The sequence below is a fragment of the Copadichromis virginalis genome, linkage group LG3 (assembly GCF_057382275.1).
Source record: "Copadichromis virginalis isolate Kocher_CV1m ecotype Utaka linkage group LG3, C_Virginalis_male_GT1.1, whole genome shotgun sequence".
Taxonomy (NCBI): domain Eukaryota; kingdom Metazoa; phylum Chordata; class Actinopteri; order Cichliformes; family Cichlidae; genus Copadichromis; species Copadichromis virginalis.
In genome coordinates, this window is record NC_140620.1 from 14829993 (window position 1) to 14856012 (window position 26020).

Consider the following 26020-nt stretch of genomic DNA (forward strand, 5'->3'; position numbering starts at 1 on the left):
AGCTTGGTAACTCCACCTAGGCATTGGAGATGTTTGGATGGAGCCAAGATTCAGTTACAATTCAGTTTCAGTAGATAACACTCCCAGACAAAACAGTTACAGTAAATTTCTGATCAACTATAAAAATATTTTTGATGATGTTCCTGTGTATTATGTTGTTTCTATGTGCTGTATTTTTAATAATAAGTTAAGCACTTTGTAATAGATTCTTGTCTAAAAAAAGTGCTATATTAATAAGTTTTAGTTACTTATTTACTTCACTCATCACCTACTTGACAGCTGACACCCTACATATGTTTCTTACCTTCAGGTCAGCCAGGAGGAACCAAATGGATGGATCTGTTGGAGGGATATGTCTGACTGATTGTCGTAGTAGTTTGTTTTGTTATTATTGTTGTTAATGCAAGTATTACAGTTGTTGGTTGTGCTATTTCACTTCCTGTTTGTAGAAAGCAGCAACTTCCCAAGTCTGATGATACCTTTAACCCCTATTCCAGCTGCGAATTCACACATATAAGTGAATATAACAACTTCTCTTGGCTCTTGGTGAAGGCGGTCGCACTTTTTCTCCTCTCCTCCTTCCCCTTATCTTCCCTGCTTAGCCTCTTGTGTCCTTGTCTTGTCTCGTGTGCATTACTTTTCCCTCGAACAGTCTCTCACTGTCGTTCTCTAAAACCTAAAAGAGAATTATGGATTTGATCAACTGGTCTCTGAATGCTATTGACACCCTTTTCTCAACGAGAAGTCTTGGCTCGGGAGAGCCCGAGTGCCCTGGAGGGACTTTCCCTGCCGAATACACGATGGATGGGTGGCAGACCTGGAGGATCTTGTGCCTGGCGGGACTGTCGATCGAGGACGCTGAAGATATCTACCTATTCGGAACCATGATAACAGGGTTCTTGCTGATCGGAGCTGGCTTGGCCCTGACTTGGCCCTGACTTATCGGAGAAATAAGAGAGCGGAACCAGCTGTTCAAACCCCCCCAAGGCTGACCGCTGGAATTGAAGCGATGGGACGAGGCGCGACCTCTCACACCGAACGCAGCATGGTTAACACCTTGGAGATGCTTACAGCTGCTGTGAAGACTCAAACTAACACCATTGAGCGTATGATGGGATACATCAGAGAGGGGCCTGCTCACAATGACACCCTTGAGCGAAAGTTGGATCACATCGCAGAATGGATCGCTGCAGTCGTGGGGTCTCAGAATCAAAAGAATGACAACACCACGGAACAGAAGTTTGATACCATCATGGGGAGGCTCGTGGCTCTCCAATGCGAGATCGAGAGACCAGTGTCAGAGTGCTAAATTTGGAGCTGCTCGCATAAAGGAGAAATCAACAATATTCAACATATGGACACCACGGCGCCAGCTGCTCAGGCCCAAGGCTGGAGCCCACCAAAACAGCTCCCTGATAACGACTGTGTGATGACTATTCTTCCCATCCCACGCAAGGCCACCTGGGTTGGCTGGCAGACTGTTTACTTAGCCTGATAGAGCGAAGGACACTGTCTCAGCTGAAATCTGGACACGCACACACATACACTTACACTGATAAGCACGCACTCATCCCCCTCCCTTTCCAAACGCCTTCGATGCTAAACCAAGGCACAATGTACATTTCAATTCCTTTAATTTTAAATATGTTTATATTGTCTATCCTGTAAAATAGTCAGATGTCTATTCATATTAATGTACAGAATTCACCTGCTTGCTGCTACTACTGCACATTCACCCAATGTATATACTACATATATATATATATATATATAATGTTTTTCCTCTACACCCCCACCCCCCAATTTTTTTGCACATGTCGAGGAGCGTGTCAGGCTACATTTCACTGTGTGTTATACTTGTATAACTATGCATGTGACAAATAAAGAACCTTGAACCTTGCTTGTTTCCTGTGGGGGAAGACGGCGGGTCTGTGTGCCACGCTGAAATGGTAGTGCTGTGTAGGACGACTGCTGTGTTACCCCCCACCCCTCTATCCAACCCCTGTGGCTTGTCACGTGCTCTAATGTTGTGATGTGGACATTAATGTGCTCTCTGTGCAGAGGAGTTTTTTTTTTATTCCTGTTCTCATGCTGTCCTCCCATAGGTGCCCAGCGTGAGAAGAGGTCTCTTTTTTTCCTCTTGTACTTTTCCCATTGTTGTGTAATTTTTTCAGTGTTTTCTCTGTAACGCTGCCGATCTCCGACTGTATTCCCATGTGATGTCTTTGTTGTGTGTGTAAGTCGGGGGGGGGGGGGGGGGGGGTCCTATTCCTCTGCGGGGCAACCTGCATGTGGCCAATAAAGCATTCATTCAATTCAATTCAATAAGTGCACAGGGTACCAGGTTTGCTCGAGCCCAGGTCCCTGACAGTACCCTGCATGCTGGACGCTGTGCCGTACATCGACATGCAGGACCCTCCGTTGTGCTGACTTCCTGCTCGGGCAGAGCGGGTCCCTCCGGCGTCATTGCAGCTGCAGATGATTGAACAGATGGTAATGGTGGTGTAGACGACGGGACCGGCGTACCAGCCTGTGAATTTACCAGCTGTCCGGGCCGGTGAGCAGCCTTGATTGGAGGGAGGAGGTGGAGTTAATTAAGAAATGTGTAATACCCAAGGGGAAACCACAAAGCCACTTTCCCACAACGTGATGAACCTCTTCCCCGGGCATCTCCAGATAAATGAAATAGCTGCGGCTAAATAAATATTTACATGTAAACCAAATGAATGGCCTTTTTTATGTCTGTTTTTGTGATGTACCAAGATCTGAAAGTTTTATTTATTTATTTTAATGAGAAACTGAAGTATAGCAGAAAGCTTTGTGAGCTTCTCCTGGTAATATCCTAGTAAAAGTAATAGTAAAAACTAAATTTTAAAGTGTCTTAATACATGCTCAATCAAGCAGTTAAGTAAATCTCCAAAAGCTGATTCTGTTCATCTGGATGTAACGTTTTCAGTGGGAGAAACGTTTTGTCACTCATCCATGTGACTTCTTCAGTCTCAGTCGACTGCAGGATTCCCCAGTCTTATAAACAGTATATTTGCATAATGACTGAAAACAGCCCACTGAAGTAACAATGATCTGGGAGGTCAGTTCTTGATCATTAACCCTTTAGAACCGATAGGAGCGGACACGCTCCATTTTGCGTAACTATTTTTAAATCCCGCTAGCACTGCAACCACGTGAGCTAGCGCAATAATTTTTTTTACATATGAAACCGGAGGAATTGTACTTACATCTTATGCCATCAGTTTGTCCTCGGTCACAGTTTCCTTCCACATATAGCTTTGCAAAAACTGCATAAAAAGTGCTTGTAGCAACAAAAACATAATATTCCAGAAACGCGCTTTGCCGATCCGATCAGCTGTTTGTAACACTTCCTACGTCCATCAGCGCGAACTATCACATGACCGCATGACCTGCCCGAAACCGGAAGTGACGTCATTTTGCGGAAATGTAGTTTTTTGCCATCGTGGCCTCATGAGCTTATACTTGTGTTTTTAAAAGTTATGTTTGACTTCATGACTTTCTGTGTCGTTTCTGGGATGCTTAGGAATCATATTGCACTGCTGGAAATAGTTTATTTTGATGCATATGCTGTTATTTTGCAAATTTACACTATAATATATTTTTTCGTTTTTCCTGTAGTATATGAAAATTGGTGTATCTCAAAAATAAAACTATGAAAACACTCAAAATAAATTTCCTGTGGTGGGAAACTAGTTTGTGCAACTTTTTTGTATTTACAGTTTTGAGGGATAAGCCTCTTAAATTTCTCTAACTAGAAATATATGTTAAAAAAACAAAAAAGATTTTAAATTTTTTTGTAGTTTATTGCACTTTTTTGCAATTTATGTAATTACTATGCACTTAATGCAGACATATTAAAATTTGGGCTATAATGGTTGTATTGATGTATAGCAACTTGAAATGCTCCCAGAAATGGCTCCACAGCATGTAAAAATATAATATAAGCTCTGGCGGACTTGGTTCTATGGTAGGTCTTAAAGGGTTAATATACAAATTCTCAAGACCATTGAGAACAACCACTGACCAAAGCCCACTGACCAAAGCACACTGATCAATGGCCATGAGTACCATTCACAGAGAGTTGAAAGCCATTCCCCAACTCTCTGTGAATCGATGACACAAGGATCCAGGCCCACACAGACGGTGCGTAAATCATGGGAGGCCACATCACGGACAGGAACAGAGACACAGATGGGCCGTTTAGACAGGAATAGGATAGGAATCCATGGGAGGACGTTGTATCCCCGTCTACAAGACTGTGCAAAGGAGGTATATGCTCTCTGCACTGGTATGTCATCCTTTAGGTTTATCACCATTTTCAGATCAGGATTACAACCAATATTGTTCCCATCCCACTCAAAGACCCTGCACTCATCAAACAACATTCTCTGGACAATCTCTTTTTGTTCCTCTTCCAAATGATCAAGATTCACTGGCGGATACCACGACATTGGGAGAGGTCCAGCTGACTCTACCATTATCTTGCGAACCGTTATTGCAGGTGGGCACTCGTTTGAGGCCTCAACCTCCACAATACGTTCAACTGGCTGTAAGGTGCCCAGGGCAATCTTCCTTGTCAAGATCATATCATGTTTGGTGTCATTACTTAGAGCAATGGTGATGTATGGGTTAGCTGGATTCTGTATTTCAACTAACCCCGTCAAGACATAGAACCGCTTTAGGGCCTGGTTGCCCTCATCATCCTCAAACAGCACTAAACAATCAAGTGGATTCATGGTTGATGGAACGGGGCACTTTAACCAGGTGACCTGTTCAGGAGGGATAATCACATCCCTTTCAACTGTTCTCAAGTACCCTTGTGTAATGTTTGGCTCTACTGTCTGAATGAAGCTTCTGACCACCTCACCATTCTCAGGAGGAAGACAGATGGCATTACACAGCAAGGTAACAAGAGTAGGTATCAACTGCTCTAGTTGCTCCTCAATGATCTGTTCCAAGACATTGAAACCGATCAATGGTTTGTCCACAGGCAAGGTACTGACGAGGACCGGAATACTGATGGAGAGGCTGGGGTCTTCACCCCCCGGTAAGTTGATCATGATGGGTACCCAGCCATCAAATTATATGGTTTCCCCGTTGACTGCGCAAACTTTCAACTCATCAATTTCCTTGATGATTTCAGATAGAGGTTGCATGACTAAGTCAGGCAAGTATCAGTCTTTCCAATGTTTACTTATGATGCAAACTTGAGCACATGTGTCAAGTACTGCTTTCACTGCTAAGCCATTCAAATTGCAATGTATGAGAGCTTTCTTACTGATTAGCTTAGCAACTGCCCCACGTTTAGTGTGGGGTGCCATAACACCAGACGTAGCGAGTGCCTCACCCTGCTGCTGGTTAACTACTTCTGATGTGACTGGCGAAGGGAGACTTGGTTTGCTACTGTTAAGGTTAGGTTGGGTCCCATATGAAGAGGACCCACTGCTTCAACCCTGTCACCCGGTAGAGAAACTGCTGTGGTGTCTCACTTTCATCTTTTCTGGCACACATTAATTCTTGAAAGAGTTCTGTACTATTTTTCTCTCTCAGGTGGGCATGGAGAAACCCCTTCAGTTCAAGTACAGTCAAATCGTCTTTATTGATTAACATATCTTTAAAAGTTCCAGGCCTTAATATCCTGAGCACTCCACGAACTATCTCTGCATCAGGGAAGCCTTCTCTGCGTCGACCTCTTGCTGACCCAGGCCCGCAGGACCCACCGTCTTAGCAACCATGGATCAGTCTCGGCTCCAACTTTCAGCTCGCATCAGCTCCCGTCCTGGTCCCAGATGTCATTTTTAGTAAGTAAGGAAGACAGCATGTGTCTCTGTATTCCTCCAGATTGTGTCTGAGTCTGATTTATTTCACACAAACAAATGCTATATAAACACTACCATGAGCTTTCAATATATAATTCAGCAGGTTCCTCATTCACATCAATTACATTTACTTATTTCACATCCTCAGTGAAATATACTCTCTTTACTGGTTCATTTTCTCTAATTAACATCTTCTTTCATAACAGTTACTTTCCTTAATCATATCAATAAACACATCACATTGTCTTCTACAGTGTCTTACTGGCTAAACAGTTCAATAACAGTGTCAGTTTTGGCCGGCGATCATAGGTTCTGTCCAATAATATCCCTGGTCTCCATTAAAAACAGCAAAACAGTAAATATATGACTAGGGATGGATACCGGTATCCGGTGCCATGATGGCACCGGTTCTGACATAAACGGTAGTAACCAGACCGAAAAGCAGCACACATTTCGGTGCTTTATTTCAGTGCTTTTTTTTCCTGAGCTGTGATACACTTTAGATTCTAGCCAATCATTTTACGTTTCCGAGGATAGTAGGCGGGCCCAGGTACGTACGTTCTTTTAGATCAGAGCTACAGATTAAAAATGCCCAAGGCGAAGCGGTCAAAAGTCTGGCTGTACTTCACAGCAAAAGATGCAAACTCAGCAGCCTGCTACAAGTGCTTTAATCAGATACTGCAATACTGTCAAAGGAGGTAACACCTCAAATCTGATGAAACGCCTGGTGACGCATAGCGTTTTTTTAAAAGCCGAGAAATGCGCCGTATTTGATAGCTTGCTGAGACCTCACACCGTGTACATCTACTGCAGGTGTGGTGCCTGTTATCGGACCCGGAATTAGCAACATCCCCCAAAAACACGAAGAGTAGAGTCCTGGCCCCTAGCCCTGCCAGTGTAGCAGAAATGATGACGGACGAAGATGGCAGCAGCAGCCGTTCTTCTCTGCATGAGTAGCTTAATGTTGTTCGTGTGTAATTCATGTTGAGTACGCTAACCATGTTATTACATTAATGCATGTAAGGTGAACTAGCAAACATCATCATAGCTACATGAGTATAATTCCCTCGAAGAACAGGCAGTGGTTTTCTGTCACTGGTTTATTTGAAGACTTCTCTCCAAAGCTACCGTGAAAACTATACAGCATTAACAAAATAAAACTCGGCGTAAGACACAGCACTAAAAATTACACTGTACAACAAACACGATTGTGAGGAGAAAGTTGTTAGAAGGCAAAGAAACTTACAACTCAGATATCTATTTTTTACATGCGCATGGGCGGTCACTGCTCAACCGATGTGACACAGAAAAACCGCCCAGGGCATTCAGAACATCCTTTACCTTTATTTACATGTATACTTAAAGCAAGTTTCCACAGCAGTAGGAGTGGCATGTATGGAACTGATAATTTTTCCTTAGAAGGACAAAACCTTTCGCTTATCTGCTGAAAAAGGAGGTAACTTTGTATGTATAGAAATTCAGACATTCCCATAAAAGGAGAGAGAGAGAGAGAGAGAGAGAGAGAGAGAGAGAGAGAGAGAGAGAGAGAGCGCCAGCTTGTCTGTTAAAACAGGAGGTATGGTATCGTATGTCACCGCATTCCTCTACACATATGGCTTCAATCTCTTTTCCTGTGTTGGTTCCAATTCACAAGCTCTCACAGGGGTACCACAACAACATCATCCAGGTAGAAAACAGCATATGCAATTTGAGGAAGCAGCTACCGCTCCGTGAGGTGCTGAAAAATGGCCGAGGCTTCAAATAAGCCGAACGGAAGTGTGACGAATTGGTACGAACCATACAGAGTGGAGAAGGCCGTTTTTGTCTTTGGGCTCTGCAGACAAGGGAATCTGCCAGTAAGCGTTGGTTAAATCCAGCATCATAAAATAAGACAAGCAGTGCTTAACCAGTCCAGGTCAACTCAGGCATTGGACAAGCATCAAACCATGAGACCTTGTTCACTTTCTGATAATCATCACCAATGTTCCCTCTAAACTGCGCGTGTGCTCAATTGCGCACTGCTGGCACGGTGTCTGTGCAGAAAAAATCTGTGTTGCACATAAAATAAAATTCTAACCGGAATTGAAATTAAAGTAAATACGTTAACAATTCTGTTTTGCAGTGTTAGTCAGTAAGTGACTGGCTGCTCCAGTATGGGATTAGAACAATGGCACCTCATCCCATAGTCCAGCCAATCATGTGATTCAAATTTGTATATGCGCAGCTAATCAACGTCGTTGACAGGCTATGACAGCGTCCTTATGTGCCGACACCGGTGTTTTAGCTAGCAAAGTGGCGTGGCTAATGTGGAGTGAAGCCACATTAATGACAACGTGTACAACCATTGGAGATGTGAGCAGGACAGATGGAACAAGTGACGTAAAAAGAGTGGATTTTATACCAGTTTTCAAATTGTGTTGATAGGCCACATAAAAAACAGAGTTGTGATTGTTACGAGTTCAAAATTGGGGATGGAGACAAGAGAAAAAACCACAATAACAACACTGTACCGGCCAGGTTAAGTCAAACGATGATTTTAATGATCACACGCGTGGGAGATGGACACTGTATGCAGACAGCCTCAGATCTCAAAATGGTGGAGCATTGCTCAAACACTGTCCATTGAATTGAATTGGATTCAAGATGGCGCCTGTGTGTTCGGCACGCCGTCTATCGCTCTCCTTTATTTGTTTTGTTTTATATTTTTTAGTTAATTTTGTGTTACATGTGTGTTGTACTTTTTCCTATGATCGCCAGACATTATTGGAAATAGGTTTATCCATCCGGATGTCTGACCGGCCTGAATATGACAGCCAAGGCTTTTTTCCTCCCTATCTGGAACCAATACCACCGTACTGGCGTTCCCTACCACCGTCACCGGATCTGCGGAAGCGACGCAGGAGACGGGGTAACCGTGGAGGTCGTCTTGTGAAGCTGAAATCCTGGATTTCTCATTTTCCCCATGAGCTCCGCTGCATCCGCCGCTTTTGTCCGCAACTATTGGTGCCATTGCGTGCCTTGGATCCGGTGGACTCCTGGCTGGTTCCTGTTGTTGGGTCTTTCGAAAATGGTCCAGCAAAACTCTCTCCTCTACGGCATATGCGCTGGCGCGGAGTTGACAAGAAAAATCTTCGACCGGTGGATCTGGTTGCTAATACCTCGGAAGTTTTGGACCCAGTCCCTCTCAGGCTGGGTCTAATAAATACCAGGTCGGTGGTCAACAAGACCTTCATATTGAAGGATTTTTTTCTCTCTCGTGTTCTGGATTTACTCTTCTTGACTGAAACCTGGATTTCTCCCGGTGAGTTAAGCGCTTTCATTGAACTAGTACCCGCTGACTGTACCTTTTTTAATGTTCCGAGAGCTTCTGGTCGCGGAGGAGGGCTTGCTGTTGTTTTTAAGGCTCACTTGGACTTGAAGCAGCTTTTCCCTTCGTCTCGCTACACCAGCTTTGAACTCTGTTTATGTAAACTGGGCCACTCGCCTTTGTTGTTATGTGCGATTGTTTATCGCCCGCCGAAATATAACAAGGTGTTCTTATCAGAGTTCTCAGAGTTTCTTGCTGATTGTGCATCACGATATGACCAGATCCTCGTGCTTGGTGATTTTAATATTCATGTTTGCTGTCCGGGGAAGCCCCTGGCCAAGGACTTTCTGGACTTAGTGAACTCTTTTAATTTTGTCCAATTTGTTAGTGGTGCCACTCAAGAACGTGGTCACACACTGGACTTAGTCTTATCTCATGGTTTATCTGTTTGCAATGTACGGGTTGAAGATGCAGTATTTTCTGATCATATGCCTATCTTATTTGATATTGCTCCTTCTAACGCTTTTGCAAATCAGGCTGCACCTGCTCGATGTTATCGTGCCTTTGGCTCTGATTCTGCCGAATGGTTTTCTATACTGTTTGACAAATTTATGTCTTATGCCCCTGAGTTGCCCACTGCAGATGACCTACTTTTGTATTTTGACTTTGCTTGTAAATCTGTGCTTGATGTTGTTGCCCCTTTGAGAGTAAGAAAATGTAAATCTAAGACTAGTCCTTGGTTAACAGATCATGCCCGAGCTATTAGAAGACAATGTAGGAAATGTGAAAGACAGTGGAAAACAGACAGATTGCATGTCTCCCTGGAAGCCCTAAAGATTAGTTGGAAAACTTATCAGAGGGCAGTTAAGGCCGATAAACACCTACTTTTCTCAACTTATTTCGGCCAACTCTCATAACCCTCGTGTTTTATACAATACGATTAATTCTGTACTTAACTTGGAGGGTTACAACCTTTTGCCGTCCTCTGAGGCTATGTGCAACAAGTTTATCACCTTTTTTGTGGACAAGATTGCTAGCCTGAGGCCTCTGATTCCACCTATTGTTGATCCGGCCATGCATGCTCCTTGCTCAAGCTTATTCCCTGCTTTTGCACCGATTTCTCTGCGTGACTTAGAGGAGTTGGTGCTACATGCTAAGCCCTGTGGCTCCCCAAATGATGTTGTTACTCCCCGCTTTCTCCAAAAAGTATTTCCCATCATTGGACCTTATATCCTGAAAATTATCAATACTAGTCTGTTAACCGGTCAAGTTCCTAGTGGGTTTAAACATGCAGTCATACACCCCTTACTTAAGAAACCTGGCCTTCATAGTTCTACTATGTCAAATTTTAGACCTATCTCCAAACTTCCCTTTTTAAGCAAGATCTTGGAGAGGATTGTACATACCCAACTGTTGGATTATTTGAGCGACTCGCAATTGTCTGAAATTTTCCAATCTGGTTTTAAGCCCTTTCACAGTACGGAAACAGCTCTTGTTAAAGTTATGAATGACATTCTTGTTGTTACTGATTGTGGTAAATATGCTGTGCTTGTCTTATTGGATATGACAGCTGCATTTGACACAGTGGACCACGACCTGCTGATCTCCCGCTTACATCACTGTGCGGGAATTTCTGATCTGGCATTGTCATGGATAAAATCATATCTTTCCGAAAGGAGTTTTTGTATCAAGCTGGGGCTGGCCGCTTCCTCTGTGGCCCCTCTGCTTTGGGGTGTGCCCCAGGGATCTATCCTTGGGCCATTACTTTTCTTGCTGTATTTACTCCCCCTTGGTGCGATTTTTCGTAAACACGGAGTGTCATTTCATTTGTATGCCGATGACTGTCAGCTTTACTTACCTTTTAGTCATTTGGATACCTCCCCGTGTCAATCACTGCTTGACTGTCTTAGCGATATTAAATTATGGATGGCAAATAATTTTTTGAATTTTAATGGTCGCAAAACGGAAGCAATTTTATATGGCCCGCATTGTTCTACTGATTCTCCAGATGTTGATTTTGGTGATTTGACCTCTCATCTGAAAAGTTCAGTCACTAATCTTGGTGTTAAACTTGATTCTGCGCTTACTTTTGAAGGTCATGTAAGTGGGGTGGTAAAATCAGCTTTTTATCACCTCAGACGCCTGTCGAAGGTTAAGCCTTTCCTTTCCAAACCCAATTTGGAAACTCTTATTCATGCTTTTATCACCTCACGTCTGGACTATTGTAATTCCTTTTTAATAGGGGTCGGGTCGGGCACCTTGTCACGCCTGCAGTTAGTGCAAAACGCGGCGGCGCGATTTTTAACCGGTAGTAGGAAATTCGATCACATCACTCCGGTTCTGGCTTCCTTGCATTGGCTTCCCATTGATTTTAGGGTTCGTTTTAACGTCCTTTTATTGGTTTTTAAATCTTTAAATGGTCTGGCTCCTGTGTACTTATCTGACTTGCTGAAGCCACATGTTCCTCCTCGCTCGCTCCGTTCAGCTGAGCAGCTGCTGCTGTAGGTCCCTAAGTCGCGGCTGAAATGCAGAGGAGACCGTGCCTTTTCAATTGCGGCTCCGATGCTCTGGAATAACCTTCCCCTCCAAATTAGACAAGCGTCATCAGTGCAGGTCTTTAAGTCCAGATTGAAAACCTATTTTTATTCCCTGGCTTTTAACTCTGTAGGAAACTGACACCTTCTTATTTATTTTATTGTTTGTAATGATTTTATGGTATTTTTAATTTGGTTGTTGTTTTGATCTGTGTTGTTCAGCACTTTGGTCTGCCTGGTGTGCTCTTAAAGTGCTATACAAATACAGTGGGGCAAAAAAGTATTTAGTCAGCCACCGATTGTGCAAGTTCCCCCACTTAAAATGATGACAGAGGTCAGTAATTTGCACCAGAGGTACACTTCAACTGTGAGAGACAGAATGTGAAAAAAAAATCCATGAATTCACATGGTAGGATTTGTAAAGAATTTATTCGTAAATTAGGGTGGAAAATAAGTATTTGGTCACCTCAAACAAGGAAAATCTCTGGCTCTCACAGACCTGTAACGTCTTCTGTAAGAAGCTTTTCTGTCCCCCACTCGTTACCTGTATGAATGGCACCTGTTTGAACTCATCATCTGTATGAAAGACACCTGTCCACAGCCTCAAACAGTCAGACTCGAAACTCCGCCATGGCCAAGACCAAAGAGCTTTCGAAGGACACCAGGAAAAGTATTGTAGACCTGCACCAGACTGGGAAGAGTGAATCTACAATAGGCAAGCAGCTTGGTGTGAAAAAATCAACTGTGGGAGCAATCATCAGAAAATGGAAGACATACAAGACCACTGATAATCTCCCTCGATCTGGGGCTCCACGCAAGATCTCATCCCGTGGGGTCAAAATGATCATGAGAACGGTGAGCAAAGATCCCAGAACCACACGGGGGGACCTGGTGAATGACCTGCAGAGAGCTGGCACCAAAGTAACAAAGGTCACCATCAGTAACACACTACAATGGCAGGGAATCAAATCCCGCAGTGCCAGATGTGTTCCGCTGCTGAAGCCAGTGCATCTCCAGGCCCGTCTGAAGTTTGCCAGAGAGCACATGGATGATACAGCAGAGGATTGGGAGAATGTCATGTGGTCAGATGAAACCAAAGTAGAACTTTTTGGTATAAACTCAACTCGTCGTGTTTGGAGGAAGAAGAATACTGAGTTGCATCCCAAGAACACCATACCTACTGTGAAGCATGGGGGTGGAAACATCATGCTATGGGGCTGTTTTTCTGCCAAGGGGACAAGACGACTGATCCGTGTTAAGGACAGAATGAATGGGGCCATGTATCGTGAGATTTTGAGCCAAAACCTCCTTCCATCAGTGAGAACTTTGAAGATGAAACGAGGCTGGGTCTTCCAACATGACAATGATCCAAAACACACCGCCCGGGCAACAAAGGAGTGGCTCCGTAAGAAGCATTTGAAAGTCCTGGAGTGGCCTAGCCAGTCTCCAGACCTCAACCCCATAGAAAATCTGTGGCGGGAGTTGAAAGTCCGTGTTGCTCGGCGACAGCCCCAAAACATCACTGCTCTCGAGAAGATCTGCATGGAGGAATGGGCCAAAATACCAGCTACTGTGTGTGCAAACCTGGTAAAGACCTATAGTAAACGTTTGAACTCTGTTATTGCCAACAAAGGTTATGTTACAAAGTATTGAGTTGTATTTTTGTTATTGACCAAATACTTATTTTCCACCCTGATTTACGAATAAATTCTTTACAAATCCTACCATGTGGATTCATGGATTTTTTTTTCACATTCTGTCTCTCACAGTTGAAGTGTACCTCTGGTGCAAATTACTGACCTCTGTCATCATTTTAGGTGGGGGAACTTGCACAATCGGTGGCTGACTAAATACTTTTTTGCCCCACTGTAAACGATGATGATGATGATGATGATGATGATGAAACTCTTATAGCCTCTGGTGCCCCCACCTTATCATAAAAAGCCTAAACATTCACATGCTTTCTCTCACACAGCGCCTAAGCTACGACCTTGGCTCCCTGTTTATCTGCTCCTGCTCCAAAAAAAAATCCAGTGTTTGGTTTTCTTCCAGAATATTGTTGTTTATATTTACTGGGGGAAGAAATGGTAAAAACAGCATTTTATAAAGAAAACGTTATAAAGCACTCTCCGCCTGAGAGCAAAGACAAAACCAAAACACCCCACCCTTTCCCATTGGTCAAAAAATGTACCATGCCGACCAATCAAAACATGGCATTTGGTTGTTAAGAAACGGAAGTTGTTAAGAAGAGGAAAATTTAGGAGTGACGGCAGTGTTTTGAGATGTGAGAGAATTGCAACGTTTAGCGCAAATCTTGTATAGTTAGTGTGTAGTGTAGTCAATAGTTTTGTTGTGTGTGTCAGAACAATGAGGCGGCTGCTAAATGTTACGGGAGTGATACATCTCCTGTTGTCAGGCCTACAGGTATCAGGCTTTTGATGTTCTCCTTTATCTCATAGTGGACAGAAATTATTTTTTGGAGAGGCACAAATAATTTGTGTGGCATCAGATTTGATGCAGAACGCCTGATTGTTCTGTAAATAGTTTGAAATGTTTGTTTTAAAAAAATCCCTTAGCAGCATTTTTAGGTAAACAGCTGCAAAAATCTTTGTTGTTTGCAATACTCAGTAACTTTTTTGAAGAAGTAACTATATAATTAATTGCCCAGCATTAGTCTTTATATATTGTATTTTGCAGAGAGAGTTACAAAGTTTCAAAGTGGCGCTCCATGAGAGTCCTGTAGACGAGCAGCAGCACGATCCTGCATTGCAACTGCAAACCGCCAACAGCATGTTTTTAAGAAAAATCAAACAAATTTTCCTTCAAGATCATTTTAGTTTTTAATTAGCTGCAGGATCCTTCTTCAGTGTGAGTGGAGAACAGCCAAGTCGCCTCCTGTGATAAACCTCCACATGTACCACTGAAAACAGTTAAATTAGTTTGAATCGGAAATAATGGCTCAAACTACTTGTTCTGAGACCATTTCTTTATTTTTCACACCAAACTGTTTAATAAGATAAACTCTACACAGACTTCATCAAATATAACTAACACTTTAACATTATCAGGATTTCATAATACAAACTTCAAATCAACAAGAAAACAGCTGCAGAACATGTGGATCAAAATTCATTAAAAAAACAACATGTGGACTTCAAGGACTAAATACACTAAAGTGAAAGGAGGAGCAAAAAATAGAGGTTTAACAGAATTTGAATTAAGTAAAAGTAGTCACCTGTGATCTTTAAAATGGTTCTGATGTGTGCTGCTGTTTTTAACTTTCAACATTTCTTTGCTGCCACTGTGAATAAGATTGTGTTCTTTGCCTAATTGAATGAAGGTTACACTGACTCACTGGTTCATCTTCTGGTACAAACTGGTATTACATGGAAGTACAGCCCAAAACCAGTTTAGCTTGAGTTTCTTTTTTTCTGGACATAACGTCACGGCAGGTGTTTTTTCAAAGCTGGTGGACAGATTTAGTTCATTTTTGAGGTTTTAAGAGCAACTGCTGTGAAAATATTTGTAGTTTTGGGAGAAAATGATTTAAGAGAAGATTTTACCTCAGCAAAAGATTAAATATGAATGAAGGATTGAAATTGCATATACATATCTATACATGCAGCTTCCTAAATGTAACATTCAGGATTATTCACTGCAGCCCAAGTGTGACATCAGCTGACACTCTTTACAGGAGATTCCATCTGAACTCTGTGGAGCCTGATCTCAAGGTTTTTAAGTCTGAGCCTGAAACCAGAAGAGGATCTTTCTCTCTCTTCAGATTCATTGTGATCCAGTGATTTCAGTCCTGCATGATCAGGCTGATGTTTGCATAGAGCAGATAATGAAGTGAAGGTTTTTGCACATTGGTAACAGTGAAACAGTTTATTTACAGTGTGAAATCGTTTGTGTTCGGAGTATGAACTGAGATTCCTGAAGCTCTTGTCACACTGGTCACAGCTGAAGTTCACTTCCATGTGTGTACGTTCATGTTTGTTACGATGACCTGATTGTGAGAAGCTTTTGTCACAGTGTCTGCACTTGTATGGTGTCCCTCCTGCAGTGGTGAAGGATGACCCACACTGGTCACAGATGTGCTTCTTGACCACACTGTGGAAGAGGTCATGTATTTTTATAGTATTTGGTGTGTGGAAGCCTCTCCCACATTCTTTGCAGTAGTTCATTTTGTCTCCAGTGTGTCTACGTTGATGTGGTTTTAGGTCCCGTTCGTGATTGGAGGTTTTTCTACAAAGGTCAAAGAGAAACGCTTTCCCACCACCACAGTGACGACTGGGTTGAGAAATGGATCCATGTTCTTTGCTCCACTCCTAAACAAAGACATTGTAAATCAGGGAATTCCTTCAACGTTTTTATCCTGAACGTCGCCTGAAATAAAAAGCATCTCTGCCAACGTCCAATTACATTTTACTGTTTATATTACAACACTCAGCTTACTGAGTGAAAATGAGTCTTCATTTTTCCAAACAGTTCATTCAGTATAACTCCATAAGTTTACTGATCAGACTTTTTCCAAACAATCAGGTTAAAATTACAAGATAAAAAATCAATACATCCTCACAGTAACTGCACTTCTAGAGTTACTTTCTGGAGTGGATCTGTTGGTGCTTTTTCAGCTGATTTGGAGCTTTAAAAGTCTTCTCACACAGGTCATTTATAAGGTCTCTCCTCAGTGTGTTGTTGTAACTGTGCATCTATTGTAAACAGTTTCCCACACTGATCACAGCAGGAAACATCAATTCCAGTGTGAATCCGTAGGTGAATATTTCGGTACTGTTTGTCACTGAAACTTTTTCCACAAAAGTCGCAGCTGTACACGTTAATTCCAGAGTGGGTAACTAGATGCCTCTGTAAGTCGCTATTTAGAGCAAAAACCTTACCACACAACTCACAGTTGTGTGCTTTAAATCAACTGTGGATGAGTTGGTGTTTTTTTAAGGTTCCAGACTGGGTAAAAGACTTTCCACACAACTCACAGCTGTAAGGTTTAAATCCACTGTGGATGAGTTGGTGCATTTTTAAGTTTCCACCCTCGGTAAAAGACTTTCCACACAAGTCACAGCTGTACGCTTTAACTCCACTGTGGAGGAGTTGGTGTTTTTTTAAGGTTCCAGACTGGGTAAAAGACTTTCCACACAACTCACAGCTGTAAGGTTTAAATCCACTGTGGAGGAGTTGGTGTGTTTTTAAGCTTCCACCCCCAGTAAAAGACTTTCCACACAAGTCACAGCTGTATGCTTTAACTCCACTGTGGATGAGTTGGTGTGTTTTTAAGCTTCCAGCCTCTGTAAAAGACTTTCCACACAAGTCACAGCTGTACGCTTTAACTCCACTGTGGATGAGTTGGTGTGTTTTTAAGTTTCCAGCCTGGGTAAAAGACTTTCCACACTCATCACAGCTGTAAGGTTTAACTCCACTGTGGATGACTTGGTGTCTTTTTAAGTCTCCAGCCCGGGTAAAAGACTTTCCACACAAGTCACAGCTGTAAGGTTTAACTCCATTGTGGATGAGTTGGTGTGTTTTTAAGCTTCCAGCCTCTGTAAAAGACTTTCCACACAACTCACAGCTGTAAGGTTTAAATCCACTGTGGATGAGTTGGTGTGTTTTTAAGTTTCCACCCCCGGTAAAAGACTTTCCACACAAGTCACAGCTGTATGCTTTAACTCCACTGTGGATGAGTTGGTGTGTTTTTAAGCTTCCAGCCTCTGTAAAAGACTTTCCACACAAGTCACAGCTGTAAGGTTTAACTCCACTGTGGATGAGTTGGTGTGTTTTTAAGTTTCCAGCCTGGGTAAAAGACTTTCCACACTCATCACAGCTGTAAGGTTTAACTCCACTGTGGATGACTTGGTGTCTTTTTAAGTCTGCAGCCCGGGTAAAAGACTTTCCACACAAGTCACAGCTGTACGCTTTAACTCCACTGTGGATGAGTTGGTGTATTTTTAAGTGTCCAGAGTGGGTAAAAGACTTTCCACACTCATCACAGCTGTAGGTTTTCTCTCCTTTTCTTCTGTGAGGTTTGTCGGCCTCCTGGGAGCGCTGACTTCTTGCTCCATGTTGGTCCTGCAGTGACAGAGATACAAACAGAGGCAGTGAGTGAAATGCAGTCGTGGAACAAACTGAAACTCCCTCCATTGGTGGAATCAAACATGTCAACAAACACATTGTTGGTGTGTTTCCACCACCTTCTGGTGGCAGTGTCACATTACAATGATATGCTACAATGAGAGTTGTAATGAAAATGACATTATTGAAGAAATATTGATCAGCAGAGAAAATCTTTTACGCATAAGAAATTTCAAGTTCAACTGATGATATTGTTGTTTCAATGTGTGCTTATAAAAAAGATCTTTGTATTTTCTTGTAACTTCTGTGGTTTCTGATTCGAATGTAGATTCTGTATATATGGATGAGCCCAGGATGCAAAAGATAAAGCTGCTGTTATCATGTTTTTAAAAACACACCAGCTTTCAGTAATATTCTAACTAGGGATGCAACGACACCCATTTTTCCAAACCGATACGATACCGATACTTGGATCTGAGTACTTGCAGATATTGAGTACAAAAAACGATACTTCTACCACACACAAGTTAAACTTAACCAGTAGTAAAGAAACGACCCCAGACAACTCTTTAACACAAACGAAACGTTTACTGAACACATCACAACACATCCCTTTTTTAAACTCAAATAATATTCCAATTCCTTAACCAAATGAAATACACTGTACTGTATAAATGAAATAATTCCCTTTCAAATTATATTACACAACCCAACTTATGTTATCACCTTTTGGTAAGTGACTCACTAATATACACTCCAAAACATGTTATATAAATCCACTAAACACACAATATTCACACATTGGCCCCACACACACTCACATTCACACTTGTTGCAGGCCTGTTTGCTGCTCACGCCAGATGAAGGAGAAAAATCCTCTTCTCCCCAGTAAGAGCACAAAAGTCTGACTTACAGTTCCGTTGCTCGGTAGGTCACCGTTCACCAGTCCCACACTAAATCCACTCCACAGTGGTGCGACCGTTGAAACAAAAAGTCACTTCACCCACACTCTGTTGTGAAGCTCTCACACGGTTAGCTTTCTAGTCACACACTCTTTTGTGCTAGTTAACCTCAGTAAAACTAGCCGAGTCTCTCACTTTGGTTCAGCTAACCTCGTGCATCTCTCTATGCCGTTCTCTTCTCCTCCTCCATTGCAACAGATACACAGGTCCCGTTTTATGATACCTTCACGGGCCTCCAGAAAATTAGAACTCTGAACAATATTTAAACTCCATTCAGAGTTACATACCATAAAATAATATTTTATGATTAACATAACAGTTTGATTGCTCTAATTACCTGTATTTACCTTGTGACATATTACAGGGCAAATTACATTCTGGGTACAGTTACATCACATAACATCAACTGTGAACACCTTATGTTACAGTGGCGTTTAAGTTCATGGGAATTATGAGTATCTACTCCCAAATTCCCATCCGGGCTACATTATTATCGGTTCATGGTATCGCTTAACTTTTACGAGTATGAGTACACACACATTTTACAGTATCGGCCCCGATACCAGTATCGGTGCATCCCTAATTGTAACTGTGATATTTTTCTCACCTTTTGTGTTGAAGTCATTGATTGTTTCCTCTGTAGTGGCTCAGCTGAGTCCAAATGGATGAAATTGTTCCTCCGTTGCACCACCAGACTCTTCTCCTCCTGTTAATCACCTGGGACACACACACACAGCAGGACTTGTAAAAAGAGTTTTGATAAACACAATGCTGGACAGCAATGCTGTCATGTACACAAATATATATATATATATATATATATATATACACACTCAACAAAAATATAAACGCAACACTTTTGTTTTTGCTCCCATTCCCCATGGGATGGACGTAGAGACCTAAAATTCATTCCAGATACACAATATAACCATCCCTCCCAAACAGTGGTCACAAATCAGTCCAAATGTGTGGTAGTGGGCACATCTGTTATATTGAGATAATCCATCCCACCTCACAGGTGTGCCACATCAGGATGCTGATCTGACATCATGAGTAGTGCACAGGTGTACCTCAGACTGCCACTCAGATAATTAATTAATTACATGTGTCATAACTATTTATTTAATTAATTAATTCCAATTTTAATTAATTATTGACACATTTAATTAATTATTTAATGGTGTATTTAATTAATTCATTATGGCAGTCCTGGCGTTCCATACATTCCAACACAGTGTGTTTGTTTTGATTCGTAGACCCTGAAAACGACGCTGCGCTCCCACAATGCTTTGCGGCGTGACGTCAACTCCAAAGCCCTATGAAGTCCTATTCTAAAGGCTGATTGCCCTCCCCCACGCTTGTACCCGTGGCTTCCTGTCCTGAGGGATGGCTCTTCTCCTGCCCTGCACCCTTTGTTCATATTCAAAGACTATTTTTCTGTATGTATTCTTACCCCATAGCAACCGCCAGATTATAATGTTGCAGACAATCACAAACTCTACAGTCTGTCTAACTCCAGTGTATACCAAGCAATCTATTATTCTTAACAGCAACAACATAAACTGAACCCACATTAAAGTTGGCTCGGTGCTTACCTTTATATGAGCCCACAAACCGAGAGAAACTCCGTGATGAATCTGAAAGTCTTAAGAAACAGATCAGGGAGCAGAGACCCACGTGGTTCACGCTGATCTCGGCTACGATCCAGGACACAAGGGTGTGCAGATCGATGCAGAAATTAATCCCAACGTTGGCAGTGGTATATGTTCCTGTAAGTTTACTACTTTACTCCCGTTTCATGAAAAAGCAGCTCTCTCTGCTCGACTCCTCTCCTGCACACACACTTTGCTCCGCCGCCTTTTCCGGCTCTGCTGTGATTTGTTGCTGTGCGGTCACGTGACTAAGCAGACCAACGTAACCACGTGGGGTGTTATTTCAAAAGTAGCGCCTATCTCCTTTTCCTAAGCTCTTTTTCTTGCCCTCGATGGAAACGTCATCGTGGGAAGGAGATTTGCTAAGGACTCAGGGAAAGAGAGGACCGGTGCTGAGAATTGGAACAGCCTTAGGCTGTATCCCAATTCAGGTTCTGTAGCCCTAATGTACGCAGCCTTAACAGTCCACAAGGGCCTCAAACAAAGCTGTATGAAACGTTTACAGCGGTTAGTATCATGGTTGCTAGGCAACCTGGGCAGCGCGACGGAGATCGACCGGCATTTCACAAGCCTCGCACTTCCGGCCTTAGCGGTCTTTGAGTACTCAAACTCCAGTCCTTCTATGGAACTCCAAAGTGTTCAAAATTAAATAAATAAATAGGTCAAGATGAAATAAATAACTATGTGAATAAATAAGACACAGATATGTAATGTGAGAATGATATTGTGAAATAATGGAACACATTTTGAAAACAATGCTCATTATTGTGAAACATATTACATTCTGCTATATATATTTTCTTATTATTGTGAAATATTATTTCATGGTCATTATTTTTCACAATAACAGAGATTATTCCTGAGGCATTTTATTTATTTCCAGCCGTTTATATTCCAAAATGACCTTTTTTCAAAGTCAGTCTTTATTTCAAAATCCCGTTTTTCCCGATGGTCTATTTATTTCATAATGCGACTTTTCAGCAGAATGACTTTGTCTGTCAATCAAGAAAGACAGGGCGGAGCCAGTTGTGTGATTGGTTGCTCCTTTACTCAGACATAAGTAATAGCACATGAATTGTCGATTTAGGTTTAATGGTGCAATGCATCTCCTATGCAGCTGGCGGCAGTATGCAGCTCAAAATAAACTTAAGGCACCGACAAATGCAAAACACTGGGCGCGAATAACGTTACAGGTGTATCAATTCTTGTGAAGGGCATGGCTGCAGGAAACAAGTCCGTTTCTGAGTTACTCAAAGAACTTGCTAACCGCTTAGATTGAACGTCTTCACCTCAGTCTGCGTATTGCAGCAGTGTACTGGAGATGAAGTGGTCCCTGGTCCAAGTTCTCATCACAACCGCACAGTGTTAACGTTAGCAAATGCTAACGCTATCACAGCTAGCTCCACTCCATGAAACGCTGTTCAGGGTAAGTAACGATATGTTATTATTGCTTGGTTAGTCTGTCTGTCTGGCAAAAATGAGCTTTTTAATCAGTTTAGTCACAGATTTTTTTTAATACTGTTTTTTATCATAGCAAAGAATTCTATAAATTAGGTAAGAGAAAATAATTGTCTTCTGGGTTAATGTCTGTATTACTATTTACATTGTTGTAGGTGATAGTTATTCATGACTGTTTTAAAGTGGCTTATCTTCTGTGCTAATATGGAAGACAAGTAATCTATGTGAAAGAAAAGAAAGCAATTTTAGTTCAACGTAGTGATTTTGTAAGTGGGTATAATTTGAAAATGCTTTTACTAGTACAGTGGATGTTCTTTAAATATTTAACATTTAAAGTGTGTGTCACTTTACAGACTCCAACTTCAGTTTTGGTTTGGTCTCACCGTTGTAGGTCATAACACAAACAAGTCGTCAAGTCAAGCAGCTGAGGAAAGGGCTTAAGGAAACCATGGTATGGCCGCTTCTGACAGAAAGATCAGACATCATTCCTCCTTTCTTACCAAGGGAATCAGAGACTGCTCCCTGTTGTGAGGTAAGGTCAGGTCACATCTTTTAACATCTGAATAGTAAAGCTATTTGGTTAATTTATGAAGGATGAACATTAATTGTTGACACAAAACACCAATATACTGTTTTGTATGCGTGGGTTAGTTGAACAGCTGGGTTACATTTAATAAAAATACACCTAATGTTGCTGATGCTCTTAAGACTACAAGATAAGTAAAGCTATAAAATGACTGTGGCCTGCCACAGAAGATGAAGATGAGGAAGAAGAGGAATGCTCTCGAGGATAAATGCAGAGTGGCAGGTTACCTTCGGTCCTTCATTGAAAATGGTAAGTCTGCTGCAATAGGTATTTTGCCATTGGTTTTCTCTGATTATACTTTGGTAAATTACATACAGTCCAGTGATCTTGGGTCATTAACAAAGTACACTATAGTAGAGCTGGGCGATATGAGATTTTTTCATATCACGATATTTATTTTTATTTATTTTTTTATAAAAAGGACAAGAGCGGTGAGGTCTATCGCAATAGTTTAATTTTTCTATTGAGAAAAAGTTATTTCGCAATACATATCGTTATCGTTCTATCGCCCAGCTCTACGCTATAGTATAATTTTGTTTTGTTATTTGCTCCATGCAATACATAAGAGTGGTGGCATTATCAGTTGCACTAGAATTGTATGTAGACTACTTTTAGCTTTGTTAACATAAAAATATCTATAAAAGCTACAACAGCAATTTGAGTGGGGCAAAAATGTCTGGTGCCCTGTATGTAAGTGGTCATCTTTTATGGTATTTCTCCATAAAAGATTCAAAATAATGAATATAGGATGTCATTATAGTTTAAAACAATCTTCTGTTGCAGCATCTTGTGCACAACAAAAAGCCCTCATCAAGTTTTGGACAGGATGGGAAGTCTTGCCGAGAAATGACTGTGGAAGTGGTCAACAGCAATCTTCCAAAGTCTTCCACCGGTTTTGAAGTACTACGTCTTCCTGCACACTACTGTACCTATGAGTCATTTCTAATGGACATTCAGGTGTGTCTCAACTCTACTGACTCAGGTTTTGGTCTGGTTTACGATTGATTCCATAACCACATGGTAAAATTAGACCATTTCTTCTTTCTTGCATCACATTACTGTACTCGGTGTTCAAAGAAACGGACAATCTAGTGAGTTCTAGTTCTTTTTAATACACTTGACAGTGAAAAATACAGAGTACAGGTGTGCATTTATGGCTTTTTTAATATAAACTGATGAAGAGTTCAGATATCAAAATCAGTTGTTCACTATACATTATAAATTACACAATATGTTTTGTTTATACTCGCTACTGATACAAAAAAAATTTCTAGAAAAAATTATTTGAATTAAGATGTTACACTACTCTACTGTGTTCATTGTATTAAATCTGCTCAGAGTTGACATGTACTGTATATCCAACCAAGAAATGAATATCATTAAAGTGACAGCTGTATAAAACAAATCCTGTTTTATAGCCACTCACTGTTTTGTTGAAAATGAAATTGGTTATGCTGTTTTGAGTCAGTATTAGCTACAAAGCTGTAGAAATTTAAAAAAAAAAAAATCCTCCTGACATAGAAACTGATTAAATGTAATAATGTCTTTCTACAAGTGATTTTGAAGTATTGGTAGCACAGCAGGGTCTTGTTCATTCAGTGCATCTGGGAGCTGAATCTCAGGAATGGTGATCTCATTTGATGGGCAGCGATTATGTTGTCCTGTCCAGTCCACACCATAATCCTCATCAACCTGAAAGAGCATGCACATGTTTTAAATCTAAACTGAAGAGGTGTTTCCTGCAGCTGTTCCTAGATGGACTTATTGAGTCTGCCAGGGCCTATGTGAGTTGCTTAGGCATTGGCTACCAACTAATTATTCATTCACCCATTCTAGGTCAGGATTGGTTCTCTTCAGGTATAACAAATTTAACTTTGTTTAAAGTATTGCCATCTATACCTGACAGGTGGGATAAAAGAGAATGGCTTGGGAGGCGCACAGCAAATCTCAAAGTTTTCCAATTAATGCTGAAAGAACCAAGGATGTAAATGTATTCTTGTTTTAGCTTTACCGAAGACACCAGAGAAAGTATATCTATAATGCTGGTGAAATAGACAAAACCATTTCAATAAACTCGCTATTTAACATCAACCTTGTTATGCGTTATCAGAGAACAATCAACTGCAAACAGCAATGAAACATTCAACTATGTACTATTTAAAGCACTAATGACCCTGTTGTCTAACAAGATGTGATAAGTAAGTAGACTGTGGAAAGCTGGTGGGTCTACTCTCTGTGTAAAAGGTTCCTACAGGCTCCACTGACCCCAGTCTCCGAGTTAACACACTAACAGCTAACACTGCTAAACGTGTCTCAACGCCGAGATGGCGCCGATAGCTTTAGCCGTAGCTGCCCCACTTAGTTTAGACAGTAACAAAAAAAAGTAAGCGATAATAATTCATTGTCAAACGTCATAATTAAGGTCAACACCTAAACAATGCTGTGTACAGAATCACACAGGTGCTCAATTACAGCATAAACTTACCTTAGACCATCCTCCGTCATTTTCCTCCTAATTGTGCTCGGAGACACAGAAAATGTATTGGCAATTACCCCGACGGTTATCCCGGACAGCACTAAAGTCCTGAGTGCTGCACCGGGATTTCTAGACGTGGACGGCCAACATTTGAAGACTGTTCTTCCTCGGCGTATTCCAAACGAACACGGTGCTGAATTGATCTTAAACCTTTGACAATGCTGTCATCGATGCGAACATCTTGAAGAGCAATTATCATCCCAAGCATTTCAGAAACATCTAAACGACTCAAAACAGTATCTACAGGTAAATGATCCCTCTCTATCTGATTTGCTTAAATGAGCAGAACTGGCTGAAGTTCACACCAGTCCGCCATCCTCCGTGACTTTTGACCTAGCACGCTGTTGCTAGCTGCAGTAGCCGTCCGCGGAGCCGGTATCCAGGAAAACTAGTCGATGGTAAACGATAAGCCAATAGGTGCAAAGGTCCAGCCCACTTACATTGATTGACAGACAAAGTCATTCTGCTGAAAAGTCGCATTATGAAATAAATAGACCATCGGGAAAAACGGGATTTTGAAATAAAGACTGACTTTGAAAAAAGGTCATTTTGGACTAAAAACGGCTGGAAATAAATAAAATGCCTCAGGAATAATCTCTGTTATTGTGAAAAATAATGACCATGAAATAATATTTCACAATAATAAGTAAATTTATATAGCAGAATGCAATATATTTCACAATAATGAGCATTTTTTTCAAAATGTGTTCCATTATTTCACAATATCATTCTCACATTACATATCTGTGTCTTATTTATTCACATAGTTATTTATTTCATCTTGACCTATTTATTTATTTAATTTTGAACACTTTGGAGTTCCATATTCCTCAAGGGTCAAAGTGTCATGCAACTTTTCCATGCCCTCGAGGACTGGAGTTTGAGACCCCTGCCGTATGGTGTTCATGTTGTTTTCTACCCCACAGTTACAGCATGTCTGACTGCCTGTTCAGCATATGCAAAAATATATGATGAGTGATGACTAAGGCCTTCCATTATGGTGTTTGTCATCACATGTCACAGACATCTGGATGATCATTTGGAATAAATAA

The 26020-nt window shown here is 41.4% G+C and overlaps 1 protein-coding gene and 2 long non-coding RNA genes across 4 annotated transcripts; 1 reads left to right on the forward strand and 2 right to left on the reverse strand.

Annotated features, from left to right (window-relative positions):
• Window positions 1-14658: 14658 nt before the first annotated feature.
• LOC146712986 (uncharacterized) lies at window positions 14659-20645 on the reverse strand. Its single transcript, XM_085446131.1, has 3 exons — window positions 20332-20645; window positions 19344-19453; window positions 14659-17771 (listed from the first exon to the last, which is right to left on the reverse strand). The coding sequence occupies exons 2-3, from the start codon at window positions 19359-19361 to the stop codon at window positions 16617-16619; spliced, it is 1173 nt and encodes a 390-aa protein (XP_085302257.1). The 5' UTR covers window positions 19362-19453; window positions 20332-20645; the 3' UTR covers window positions 14659-16616.
• Window positions 20646-21332: 687 nt separating this feature from the next.
• Window positions 21333-23456, forward strand: LOC146712987 (uncharacterized). Of its 2 annotated transcripts, none has more exons than XR_014917541.1 (3): window positions 21333-21814; window positions 22200-22681; window positions 23216-23456. It is a non-coding gene; the product is annotated as an uncharacterized LOC146712987 (long non-coding RNA). The 2 variants fall into 2 exon arrangements; XR_014917543.1 differs by having other exon boundaries at window positions 22238-22681.
• A 105-nt stretch (window positions 23457-23561) lies between these two features.
• On the reverse strand, window positions 23562-24975 carry LOC146712988 (uncharacterized). The gene is made up of 2 exons (XR_014917544.1): window positions 24918-24975; window positions 23562-24124 (listed from the first exon to the last, which is right to left on the reverse strand). It is a non-coding gene; the product is annotated as an uncharacterized LOC146712988 (long non-coding RNA).
• Between the last annotated feature and the right edge of the window lie 1045 nt (window positions 24976-26020).